Source organism: Oncorhynchus nerka, linkage group LG15 (assembly GCF_034236695.1).
Source record: "Oncorhynchus nerka isolate Pitt River linkage group LG15, Oner_Uvic_2.0, whole genome shotgun sequence".
In the NCBI taxonomy this organism is placed as follows: Eukaryota; Metazoa; Chordata; class Actinopteri; order Salmoniformes; family Salmonidae; genus Oncorhynchus; species Oncorhynchus nerka.
The window spans coordinates 56174399-56186898 of record NC_088410.1 but is presented as its reverse complement, the minus strand read 5'-3'; the positions used below and the strand labels follow the sequence as shown (position 1 = coordinate 56186898).

The window sequence follows — 12500 nt, the reverse complement described above, 5'->3', positions numbered from 1 at the left end:
GCGACACCAGACTGTGCATTTACTATTCACCTCTCTTTATTTACTGTAGGTGTGGACCCTTTCTATTATAATAGATATTTGTCGCGTTTTCTAAAAGATGTGATTTTTTTGTTGATTTTGATCCCAATCTTTATTCTTTCTCTCTCTTTTTTCCCCTCTTCCTCCTACCCAGACGAGAAGGAGGAAGGAGTGTTGGGAAGTCTTCCTCTGCTCAGCTTTCGGATCGGAGAAGTGCAGGTGCTGGATAACATCAGCCGCAAGCACGCCTTTAAGGTCAGTACCCTCTAGGGCTAAGTATGATGATGATGATGATGATGATGAGGATGATGATGATGACAATGATGGTGATTATGATGACGATGAAGCAGTGTTATGATGATGAAGCAATATTTTTTGGGGACTTCTTGAGTTTCCAAGAGGTGGGGGATAACATTTGGGGCAGGTGGTCAGTGAGGCGAGAGGGAGAAGGACCTTTAGGAAAGTGAATATTGAGTGGTTTGAGAGGATACAGTAGCTAAACAAGTACAATGAGTACTGAGTGTACAAAACATTAGGAACATGACATCCCTTATTAATGTCACCTGTTAAATCCACTCCAGTCAGTTTAGATAAAAGTGAAGAAAACATGTTGAAGAAGGATTTTCTTAGCCTTGAGACAGTTGAGACATTGATTGTGTACGTATGCCATTCAGAGGGTGAATGGGCAAGACAACATATTTAAGTGCCTTTGAACGGGGTATGGTAGTAGGTGCCAGGTGCACCGGTTTGAGTGTGTCGAGAACTGCAATGTTGCTGGTTTTTTTACGCTCCACATTTTCCCGTGTTTATCAAGAATGGTCCACCACCCACAGGACATCCAGCCAACTTGACACAACTGTGGGAAGCATTGGAGTCAACATTGGCCAGCATCCCTGTGGAACGCTTTTGACACCACGTAGAGTCCATGCCCCCACGAATTGAGGCTGTTCTGAGGGCAAAAAGGGATGCTACTCAATATTAGGAAGATGTTCCTAACGTTTTGTACACTATATGACCCAGTGACATTAGGGGACAATGGGGGATAGTGGGGAATAAGCAGAGATGTCTGGCAGCATGTCAAAACCAAAATCATATATTTACTGTGTGTTTGTGTGTGTGCACGCCCGTGTGTGCGTGCACATGCATGTGTGTGTGATTATGAGTGTGAGTGTGTGTTTGCTCACACTGTACTTTGCACCGAAGTGCTCATGAATAAACAGAATGGTGAAAGAGAGGGAGACAAACACAAACAGCATGAGAGAGGGAGAGAGAGAGAGAGAGAGGGAGGGAGACAGAGTGAAAGAGAGAAGGAGAGAAAGAGAAATGGAAGGAGAGCCAGTGTCCTGCCACAGTGCATTCCTCTCTGGTCTTCCAGGCAGTAGCTGAGGGATGGTCAGGAGAGAACAAACAGTCTTACATAAACCCCTACCTAGCACCACGTCACAATATCAGCATGATATATAATATCAAGTTCATTCATATGATTTATTTAACACAGGCAATGCATATTAATCCCCATCTCAGAATTTGGCGCTGCAATACCAGCACAAGCTATTTCCCAACACAGTCCCTGTCAGTAGACATATGTCACAAATCAACAAATCCTCTCTAGTACCATAAACGAAAAGGATTCCAGATTTATCGCCATGAAAGCGCAATCACTGTCAAGCTAGAACGCATCTTTGGATTTAGAAACAAACTGTCTGTTTCAGAAAAGGTGATGCAATACCGTTTTGCAATATCCCACCATTAGTCAAATCTCTTCTTGAAATATTTGGATTACCTGATCTCATTTGTGTTTGGTGGTTAAGACAATGTATGGGTTGTACAGTAGGTGTATTGCAGTGTTTCTTTGTGGATAGCGTTGCTGTATGCCCATTGGTTGTTGCCACAGCGTCTCTGTGTGCGCGTCTCTGTGTGTCCGTGTTGATACGAGACCTGTTGTGACAGCCGCGGTGACATGGCATTTGCCTGACAGTTCTACGAAGCAGTAGACTATGTACTGTATACCAGCAGCTAGAGGGTTCAGCCCGTTACACTGGCTCCACTGTAGACTTTCATATGTCTATGTGCATGGTTTTAAAGGCAAATAGCAGTAGAAGAAGAAACAGGCAAAAAAAAAAAAAAAGTACCTTTTCACAAGTGATTTCCAAATACCTTTAACGGTCACTCCAGCATGAGTAGCTTTATGCACGTGATGTCAGAATGCTCCCACTCTTCCTAAATGGGATTGTTACGCAACAGAAAAAGTTAAACGCCAGTAAATGTTTCAATGACTTGTGTCCCAAAAGCCTTTCAGAGACAGTACAGGGGAAACATAATGTTCGTACTGACTGACACAGTATTCTAGGTAGCCTATTCGGCTCTATTGTTATGGTGGTGGTGGTGGTGGTGGTGCTGGTGGTGGTGGTGGTGCTGGCCACTGAAAGGTTATTAGTCTCCTCCCCTCCATGCTGTTATCCTGCTGCCCAGTGTTGATTGTACAGGGAGGAGGTGTGAGCGTGAGACAGTATGAGTCATGAGGATGGAGCAGAGCAGCCAGAGGTTTCCAGAGACCTTTAGTCTGCAAGGTATTTTACAGTGTGGACTGGAACTGGAAGTGATGCGTAGGTCTACAAAATACTGTTCGTGGTTATGGTGTTATAACACTGAAGTTTCAGGATCTGGCGATCCCTGTTGAAACAATGTCAACCACGTACATGCTTTTTGTGCTTTTTTGTTTCGTTGTGGTTCGCATTGTAATGTTTCAGGGAAGTGACTCTCATTATTAGCTAGGTATTCGGGGTTAGATAGTAGACAGTACGTAGGGTTATTAATATACTGTATGGCACAATGTTTAAGTATAGGAGAGTGTGAGGCCAGGTATGCAGGTCTAAGTGCTGTGTAGGAGACAGACAGACTGTACAGGTATGTCATGGTGTTTGCGTGTTCTCAGTACTAATACAGGGTGGTGATCTGGTCTGATTTTGTTCTGGCTGTTGTTAGCGGAGGGAGGCGAGATTTTGTTTCTGGGCTGGCCCCTTTCGTCTCGTCTGGTGGGGCCCCTCTGGGCTGAGGAGGGGAGGAGACAGGACAGGATGGAAGTCGAGTTTGAGCACGCACCTGGAGCCTCGGGCTGCGATTCCTGTAGAACTCCTTCTTTATGACACCTGTCATTTCAAAAAGAGACCAATGAGAGAGAGAGAGGGTGCGGGGGAGAGGGGAGAGGGGAGTGGAGACTCTAAACTACATTTTCACCTTTGATTATAAGATTAAGTTTCAGAGGTGGACTGCTTTGACTTGACTTTTCACTACTGACACACTTTCTTTTTCATGAAGGCATGAATGCTTCATTAAATGCTTAATGGAAATTGTGTAAGCTCTAACACTTTGGATATGAGCCAGGACTGCAAGGACTGTTGTTTTGCTGTGAGCTCCAAACCGAAGGGGCAGCCTGGGTCTGTTGTTCCAACTTGACCGTACCTGCAGGTTCACTAAGTATAGGCTGAGGTAACAGACACAGAGGTGTAGTTGGAACCTGGAATAGACCTTATTTATGATCGGGGTCACCCAACCATTACAACACTATCTACAGTATCTAGGCTCATCCCTATCTGACCACACTTGGTTCAACCCTGCATGGTTTAGACTTGTAAAAGGCTATAATGTCTAACAGACACCTCTCAGCTCACAGCATTTTTCAAAGCAGCCTTTTCCCTCCCATGAATTGAAGTAAATTATTAAACGAGAACACTTGGCCGGGGTGTGGTGTGGTGTGTGTGTGTGTGTGTGTACGGTGTGTATGACTGGTTAACTAGTGTCTTAAGACTGAGTTACAGCTAGATGTGTATTTGTATGTGTGTGTGTGATTTTTCTTGAGCTTCTTATGTGAAGGTTGTATAATATACAGTACTTGCTCTATCTTGTTGCCACCAGTGAGGCTGCATTGCGTTTGTGTGTGTGTGTGTGTGTGTGTGTGTGTGTGTGTGAGAGAGAGAGAGAGAGAGAGAGAGAGAGAGAGAGAGAGACCATACGTGCACACCCTCAGGGAGTGCACTAGTTATTCAACCCCATGGTGAGAGTAAATCTCATGGTCCATACCACCTTCACTCAGAGGGGTGTCACTTGAGTGTGAGATATTCCCATGTCAAATATTCTCACAGATTATGCATTCTGCCGTGGAAGTGCTTACGTGTCTATGTGTTATGTGTTATGGGAGTGAGTTATGTGTTATGGGAGTGAGAGAGAGACACACACAATCTCTCAGTCAATCTCTTTTAATATTTACAATGCCTTCAGAAAGTATTCACACCTTAATATTTCCACATTTTTTTGTTTTACAGCCTGAATTTTTTTTTTGTGTGTGTGTCACTGATCTACACAGAATATCCCATAATGTCAAAGTGGAATTTTGTTGGTTGAATTTTTTACAAATTAATACAAAATGTCAAGCTGAAATGTCTTGATGTCAATAAGTATTCAACCCCTTTGTTAAGGCAAGCCTAATTAATTTCGGAAGTAAAAATGTGCTGATCAATTCACATAATAAGTTGCATGGACCCATTAAGTATTCAATAGTAGTGGTTATCATGATTTTTGACTGACTACCCCATCTCTGTGCCCCACACATGTTTGGGGTAAATTCAATACAACACATCACTGAATACCACTCTTCATATTTTCAAGCATGGAGGTGGCTGCATCATATTATGGGTATGCTTGTCATCGGCAAGAACTAGGGAGTTTCTTAGGATGAAAAGAAACGGAATACAGCTATATGCAAAGGCACAATTCTAGAGGAAAACCTGGTTCAGTCTGCTTTCCAAAAGATACTGGCAAACAAATTCACCTTTCAGCAGGACAATAGCCTAAAACACAAGGCAAACTCTACACTGGAGTTACTTACCAAGATGACATTAAATGCTCCTTAGTGGCCAAGTCACCATTTTGACTTAAATCTGCTTGAGAATCAATGGCAAGACTTGAAAATGGCTGTCTAGCCATGAACAACAATCAACTTGACAGAGCTTGAAGAATTCTGAAAAGAATAATGGAGACAAAATGTACAATCCAGGTTTGCAAAGCACTTAGACTTACCCAGAAATACTCACGGCTGTAATCACTGCCAACGGTGCGTCTACAGAGTATTGACTCAGGGGTGTGAATACTTATGTAAATGAGATATTTCTGTATTTCATTTGTAATAAATGATATGTATATTCCCCTTTCTCTAATCACTATTACTATTATTTATTTGTGACTTTTATTGTTGTTTTAATTATCTCAGTGGCCTTGTCATTTTACTAAAGCTTGAGTGAGAGCGAGAGAGAGCGAGAGTGAGAGAGAGAGAGAGCGAGAGCGAGAGAGAGACAGACCTGTGTGTCGAAGTAAGGTCAGTTATGCTTACCTTGTCAAAGTGATCAGGTCAAGATACAGTAGAGGCTATCTGGTGTAGCTGTATCAGCTGCTGTCATGTGCAACATCCCTATTGTATTAGCTGCTGTTTCACTGGGTTCAGTCAGCCATGGCCATGCAATGAGAACACTGATAGAATATTGATGAAGGGGTCTTACATAAGTTTAGTGCAGCAGCACTGTATCAGTCTGATGGTTCTCTCTCTGCTACTCTGTTAGAACTACCCCGCCTCTGAGATACCCACCATCATCAAACCAGGGAGAACAACGTGTTTGTTTGTGTGTGTGTGTGTGTGTGTCTGTAGTGTGCCCAGACCCAGATTCATATGGGTACACAAACAACCAGGGTTGCAAAAAGCCCTCAAATAATCACTATGTAATCAGTATACAGCCCTCAACCAGGCAGATTGCTCAAGATTGACTTCTTAATTGGACGTCTGCCCTTGTCTTGAGGACATCGGGAAATGCCTACAAATCCGGCCACTGGGGGCAACAGTGAGCGCTATTACCATCAAGTAGGCTTGGGTTTTTCTATGGCGTTGTGCACGGGGGTGACGGATGTGCGTAATCCCATCACTCCGGATCAGAAGGTCGCCTGTTAAATCCCAGTGTTCATAATCCCAGTGTGTGTAATCCCATCACTCCGGATAAGAAGGTTGCGTGTCCAATCCAGTGGTAGACACTTGTTTATTTTTATTTCGTTTTAACCCTATCCCAAACCTTTACCTTAACCATTCAGAATGAATGCCTAAATTCAATGTTTTAACCCTATCCCAAACCTTTACCTTTACCTTAACCATTCAGAATGAATGCCTAAATTCAATGTTTTAACCCTATCCAAAACCTTAGCATGATAGCACATACCGATAGGATCCAGTCCAGGCACTAATGCTAGTTAGCATTGGCTTTCAAAACTACCTCTAACTTCCTTCATACTGGACACAGAGGCGTACAAATGGTATCCACGAGTTGATGTGATGCTGAGGAAGTAGATTTTGCCAAAATCCTGAAATATCCCTTTAACTTCAAAATGTGATGTTCAGAGCAACTTCTAAATGTGTCATTTGTAGAAAAGGAACGATGTTGAGCAGGAGGAGCAACCCAGGGTGTGGAAAACACACACACACACACACACACACACACACACACACACACACACACACACACACACACACACACACACACACACACACACACACACACACACACACACACACACACACACACACACACACACACACACACACACACACCAGCCCAGAACAGATATTGTGCTTTCACAGTGTTAAGCTATCCAGTGGGATGATGCTGTGCTGTTGTCATCAGCAGGTTCAGGTTCATGTAGTCTTTTTATGAGGAAAACATTCCGTGTTCTCTGGGGTGAGAGGGGTCATTCCCAGCCCATGACATACTCTAGATACGCCAGACGTACACTAACCGTTCAAATGTTTGGGGTCACTTAGAAATGTCCTTGTTTTTGAAAGAAAAGCACATTGTCACGCCCTGACCTTAGAGCTTTTTATGTCTCTAATTTGGTTTGGTCAGGGTGTGACTTGGGTGGGCATTCTAGGATCCTTTTTCTATGTTTTTGTTTCTTTGTTTTGGCCAGGTATGGTTCTCAATCAGGGACAGCTGTCTATCGTTGTCTCTGATTGGGAACCATACTTAGGTAGCTTTTTCCCACAGGGTTTTTCTGGGTAGTTAATTTCTGTTTAGTGTTTTGCACCTTACAGGACTGTTTCGGTTATTCTCTCTGTTATTTTTGTTATAGTGTTCAGTTTTAAATAAAGTAACATGAACACTTACCACGCTGCGCTTTGGTCCGATGATTCTTCTTCAGATGACGAATACCGTTACAGAACTACCCACCACAAACTGACCAAGCAGCGTGGTAACGAGGAGCAGAGGGTTCAGGACTCCTGGACTTGCGAGGAGATATTGGACGGACAGGGACCCTGGAGACAGGCTGGGGAATATTGCCGCCCGAAGGAAGAACTAGAGGCAGCTAAAGCTGAGAGGCGGCGATATGAGACAAGGCAGAGCAGCAGGCACGAGAGGCAGCCCAATTTTTTTGGGGGGGGGCACACGGGGAGATTGGCGGAGTCAGGCGATAGACCTAAGCCAACTCCCCATGCTTACCGGAAGCAGCGTGGTACTAGTCAGGCACCGTGTTATGCGGTGAAGCGCACGGTGTCTCCAGTGCGCGCTCATAGCCCAGAGCGCTATATGTTAGCCCCCCGCAAGTGCCATGCGAGAGTGGGCATCTAGCCAGCTCAGCGCGTTTGGTCTCCGGTGCGCCGTTTCGGCCCAGAGTATCCTGCGCCGGCTCTGCTTACTGTGTCCCCGGGGCCCTGGGAGGGTTCAATTCGTCCTATGCCTGCGCTCCGCCCGTGCCGATCGAAAGTGGGCATTGCGCCTAATGGAAAGGTGTGAGTGCCTGCACTCTGGAGGGGCCGGGCTAAAGTGAGCATTCAGCCTGGAGGAGTGGTGCCAAGGCTGCGCACCAGAGCTCCAGTGCTCCCCCACAGCCCAGAACACTTACCACGCTGAGCTTTGGTCCGATGATTCTTCTTCAGACGACGAATACCATTACACACATTTTTTGTCCATTAAAATAACATCAAATTGATCATAAATACACTGTAGACATTATTAATGTTGTAAAGGAATATTGTAGCTAGAAACGGCAGATTTTTTATGGAATGTCTATGTAGGCGTACAGAGGCCCATTATCAGCAACCATCACTCCTGTGTTCCAATGGCACGTTGTGTTAGCTAATCCAAGTTTATCATTTTAAAAGGCCAATTGACCATTAGAAAACACTTTTGCAATTATGGTAGCACAGCTGAAAACTGTTGTTCTGATTAAACAAGAAATGAAACTGGCCTTCTTTTGACTAGTTGAGTATTTGGGGCATCAGCTTTGTGGGTTCGATTACAGGCTCAGAATGTCCAGAAACAAAGTACTTTCTTCTGAAACTTGTCAGTCTATTCTTGTTCTGAGAAATGAAGGCTATTCCATGTGAGAAATTGCCAAGAAACTGAAGATCTCGTACAAAGCTGTGTACTACTCCCTTCACTGAACAGCACAAACTGTCTCTAACCAGAATAGAAAGAGGAGTGGGAGGCCCCGGTGCACAATTGAGCAAGAGGACAAGTACATTAGAGTGTCTAGTTTGAGAAACAGACACCTCACAAGTCCTCAACTGGCAGCTTCATTAAATAGTACCCGCAAAAACTAGTCTCAACGTCAACAGTGAAGAGATGACTCCGGGATGCTGGCTTTTTAGTCAGAGTTGCAAAGAAAAGCCATACAGTATCTCAGACTGGCTAATAAATAGAACACATTAAGATGTGCAAAAGAACACAGACACTGGACAGAGGAACTCTACCTAGAAGGCCAGCATCCCGGAGCCGCCTCTTCACTGTTGACGTTGAGAATGCTCAGTTGTGCACCGCAGCCTCCCACTCCTTTTTCTATTCTGTTTAGAGACACAAAAATCTGCCGTTTCCAGCTACAATAGCAATTTACAACATTAATCATGTATTTCTGATCAATTTTATGCTATTTTAATGGACAAGAAAATGTGCTTTTCTTTCAAAAACAGGGATATTTCTAAACCCCAAACTTTTGAACGGTAGTGGAAGGGTATGCAGGGTATGAATATGGTGAACATTCATTCATATAGAGATATGCAGGGCATTCATACGGAGCATCCAGTGTTGCAGCAGGCAGGGGTGTAGGCATCCGGAGTGTTTTGTATTACAGCGGGACATAGACGTTAGGAATATATGTTGTAGAGAGAGCCCATGTTGTATAAATCTAGAGAGCTGTGCATTGTAGCGGGACTTCGATATAATATGTAGGATCATGTGTTGTAGTCCCTTACGTAAAAAACACATGAATTTCACGTGATCTCATGTGAAGTTAATGTGATAACGTGACAACATGTAAAGCAACATGTGATAACATGAAACTACACACGTGAAAACATGACATTTCTACTCATTTGAAATATTGTGATTTTCCACATGAAATCCTGTGGTTTTTCTGTAAGGGATATGCTTGGCCTGGCTCTCTCTTTTTCTACCTCCCTTGTTGCAGTCTCATACTCCCTTTCCCCCCAGCCTGCCCAACCTCTGATTGTATCTGTTTGTAAAGTACATTTGAATGGTTGTATTTTTTTGTGTCTTTCCTCCCTTCGAGTCCCACACTCCCCTTATCACCATTCTTCCTCTCTCTCTCTCCCCCCATGCCACCCTCTCACTCTCTCTCTCTATTTCTCTCTCTCCATCTCCACCTCCCTTCATCATCTGCCCTCTTCCCAGCTTGGTGTGGTTTCCCAGGGTCAGGGTTGTAGGGTTGTTTATTGCGTTACCTTGTACTCAGCCTGGGAGCAACACGTGTGTTCTATCTGTGTCTGCTTGTCTGTCTACCTTGGATGCTTTCCAAGACACACACACACACACACACACACACACACACACACACACACACACACACACACACACACACACACACACACACACACACACACACACACACACACACACACACACACACACACACACACACACACACACACACACACACACACACACACACACACACACACACTTTGGTACAGTGCAGGGAAGTTACAAGTTACACTATTACAAATCATCCCAGCTCATGTCTTGGTAATGACAGCCATTAGCTATACTGTCTGAGTGGTGGGATGACTGTCTGTGACTCGTTTACTGCTTGCCATAACCACGAAAAGTAGGGGTGCTGAGGGTGCTGCACTACCCCCTGAAAAAAAATGTAACAATAATAAAAATACAAAAATCACAAAAGTAATGCACTTGGCATTTACTACTATTAGCGGGAAGAATGAATGAAAGGTTTGATGTGAGTTTTGCCTGTCCCTTTCTTTGTGATTGTCATTGTAATGGAATCTAGAAAGAACAAAACCTTGTCCTCAAGCATTTACATCAAAAGGTGCAAAGTTATGGGCAAAGACACCTAAGATCCATATAAAATAAAATATTTTTCATAATAAAATAACAATGAATGCAACCACTGTTTGTGTAGTGTTAATTTACGATCCTTACAAACCACTTAATGTAAATGTACATTATTGTATTGTACAAAGGCTGGTCATCTAGGTTTGTACCTGTATACTTTCCATCACCATGAAGAAGAACAATGGACAATACAGTAATTGAGTACATGGAGGCATCAAGGGGTTTGTGATGATGTGATATGATGCCGTGGCTCAGTTGGTAGAGCATGGTACTTGCAATGCTAGGGTTGTGGGTTTGATTCTCACTTGGCACCAGTACAAAAACATATGAAAATGATTGCTCTGGATAAGAGCATTTACAAAAATGGAAAAATAATGAATACACCATTTCAGCTTTAAGTTGCATTTGCAAAGTATTTCAAGAAACTAGAAAACATATATCAAGCAATTATCAGACTCAAGTTACAAATGTTGGCAAACACATTTAGTTTTTAAAAAATGCACAAAAGTAGTGCACTGGACCTTTGCTAGTCCTGTATTAGCGGACCAATATAGAAGTCTACAGTGCGTCAAAGCACCCCCATACCCAAACGACTTCCCACGGCTATGCTGCTTGCTCTGTGATAGCCAGACAGACAGACACACAGGAGGGAGAGAGAGAGACTATCAGCAACAGCAGACTCCAACACTCAGTGAAAACAATGTCTTGAGCAAACCTTAAAAATGTGCTTTCTACCAAAATACCTTACGACAGACCACGTATACACTGTACACACCCTTATTGGCAACCAAACCAACCAAAACAAAAACTAAGTATTCTCATCAAATCAAATCAAACTTTATTTGTCACACGCACCGAATACAATAAGTGTAGACTTTACCGTGAAATGCTTACTGCACAACAGTGCAGTTCAAGAAGTGTTAAGAAAATATTTACCAAGTAGACTAAAATAAAAAGTAATAATAAAAAATAACACAATAAGAATAACAATAATGAGGCTATATACAGGGGCCACCGGTACCAAGTCAGTGTGCTGGGGTACAGGTTAGTTTGTACATGTAGGTGGGGGTGAACTATGCATAGATAATAAACAGCGAGTAGCAGCAGTGTACAAAAGAGAGGGGGTGTCAATGTAAATAGTGCGGTGGCAATTTTGATGAATTGTTCAGCAGTCTTATGGCTTATGGTAGAAGCTGTTGAGAAGCCTTTTGGTCCTAGACTTGACTCTCTGGTATCGCTTGCCGTGCGGTAGCAGAGAAAACAGTCTATGACTTGGGTGACTGGAGTCTCTGACAGTTTTATGGGCTTTCCTATTGTATAGTTCCTGGATGACAGGGAGCTTGGCTACCCAGTGATGTACTGGGCAGTTCGCACTACCCTCTGTAGCACCTTATGGTCAGATGCCGAGCAGTTGCCGTACCAGGCGGTGATGCAACCAGTCAGGGCGCTCTCGATGGTGCAGCTGTAGAAACTTTTGAGGATCTGAGGACCCATGCCAAATCTCTTCAGTCTCCGTATGGGGAAAAGGTTTTGTAATGCCCTCTTCATGAATGTCTTGGAATGTTTGGACCATGATAGTTCGTTGGTGATGTGGACACCAAGGAACTTGAAACTCTGGACCCGCTCCACTACAGCCCGGTCGATGTCAATGGGTGCCTGTTCGGCCCGCCTTTTCCTGTAGTCCACAATCAGCTCCTTTTTCTTGCTCACATTGAGAGAGAGGTTGCTGTCCTGGCACCACACTGACAGTTCTCTGACCTCCTCCCTATAGGCCGTTTCATCGTTGTCAGTGATCAGGCCTACCACTATTGTGTTGTCAACAAACTTAATGATGGTGTTGGAGTTGTGTTTGGCCACGCAGTTGTGGGTGAACAGGGATTACAGGAGGGGACTAAGTACACACCCCTGAGGGGCCCCAGTGTTAAGGATCAGCGTGGCAGACGTGTTGTTGTCTACTCTTACCACCTGGGGTCAGCCCATCAGGAAGTTCAGGATCCAGTTGCAGTGAGAGGTGTTTAGTCCCAGAGTCCTTAGCTTAGTGATGAGCATCTTGGGCACTATGGTGTTGAATGCTGAGCTGTA

General features: G+C 43.9%; 1 protein-coding gene across 10 annotated transcripts in view; it reads left to right on the top strand.

Annotated features, from left to right (window-relative positions):
* The window catches only part of LOC115142937 (pleckstrin homology domain-containing family A member 6-like), a 180060-nt gene that overhangs the window by 121646 nt on the left and 45914 nt on the right, over positions 1-12500 (top strand). For 9 of the 10 annotated variants that reach the window (XM_029682819.2, XM_029682818.2, XM_065001727.1 and 6 more), the window contains one exon: positions 173-273. In XM_029682819.2, the coding sequence (XP_029538679.2) occupies positions 173-273 (101 nt within the window). Of the gene's footprint in view, positions 50-172; positions 274-12500 lie in introns of all 10 variants that reach the window. The other variant, XM_065001728.1, reaches the window with a different exon arrangement.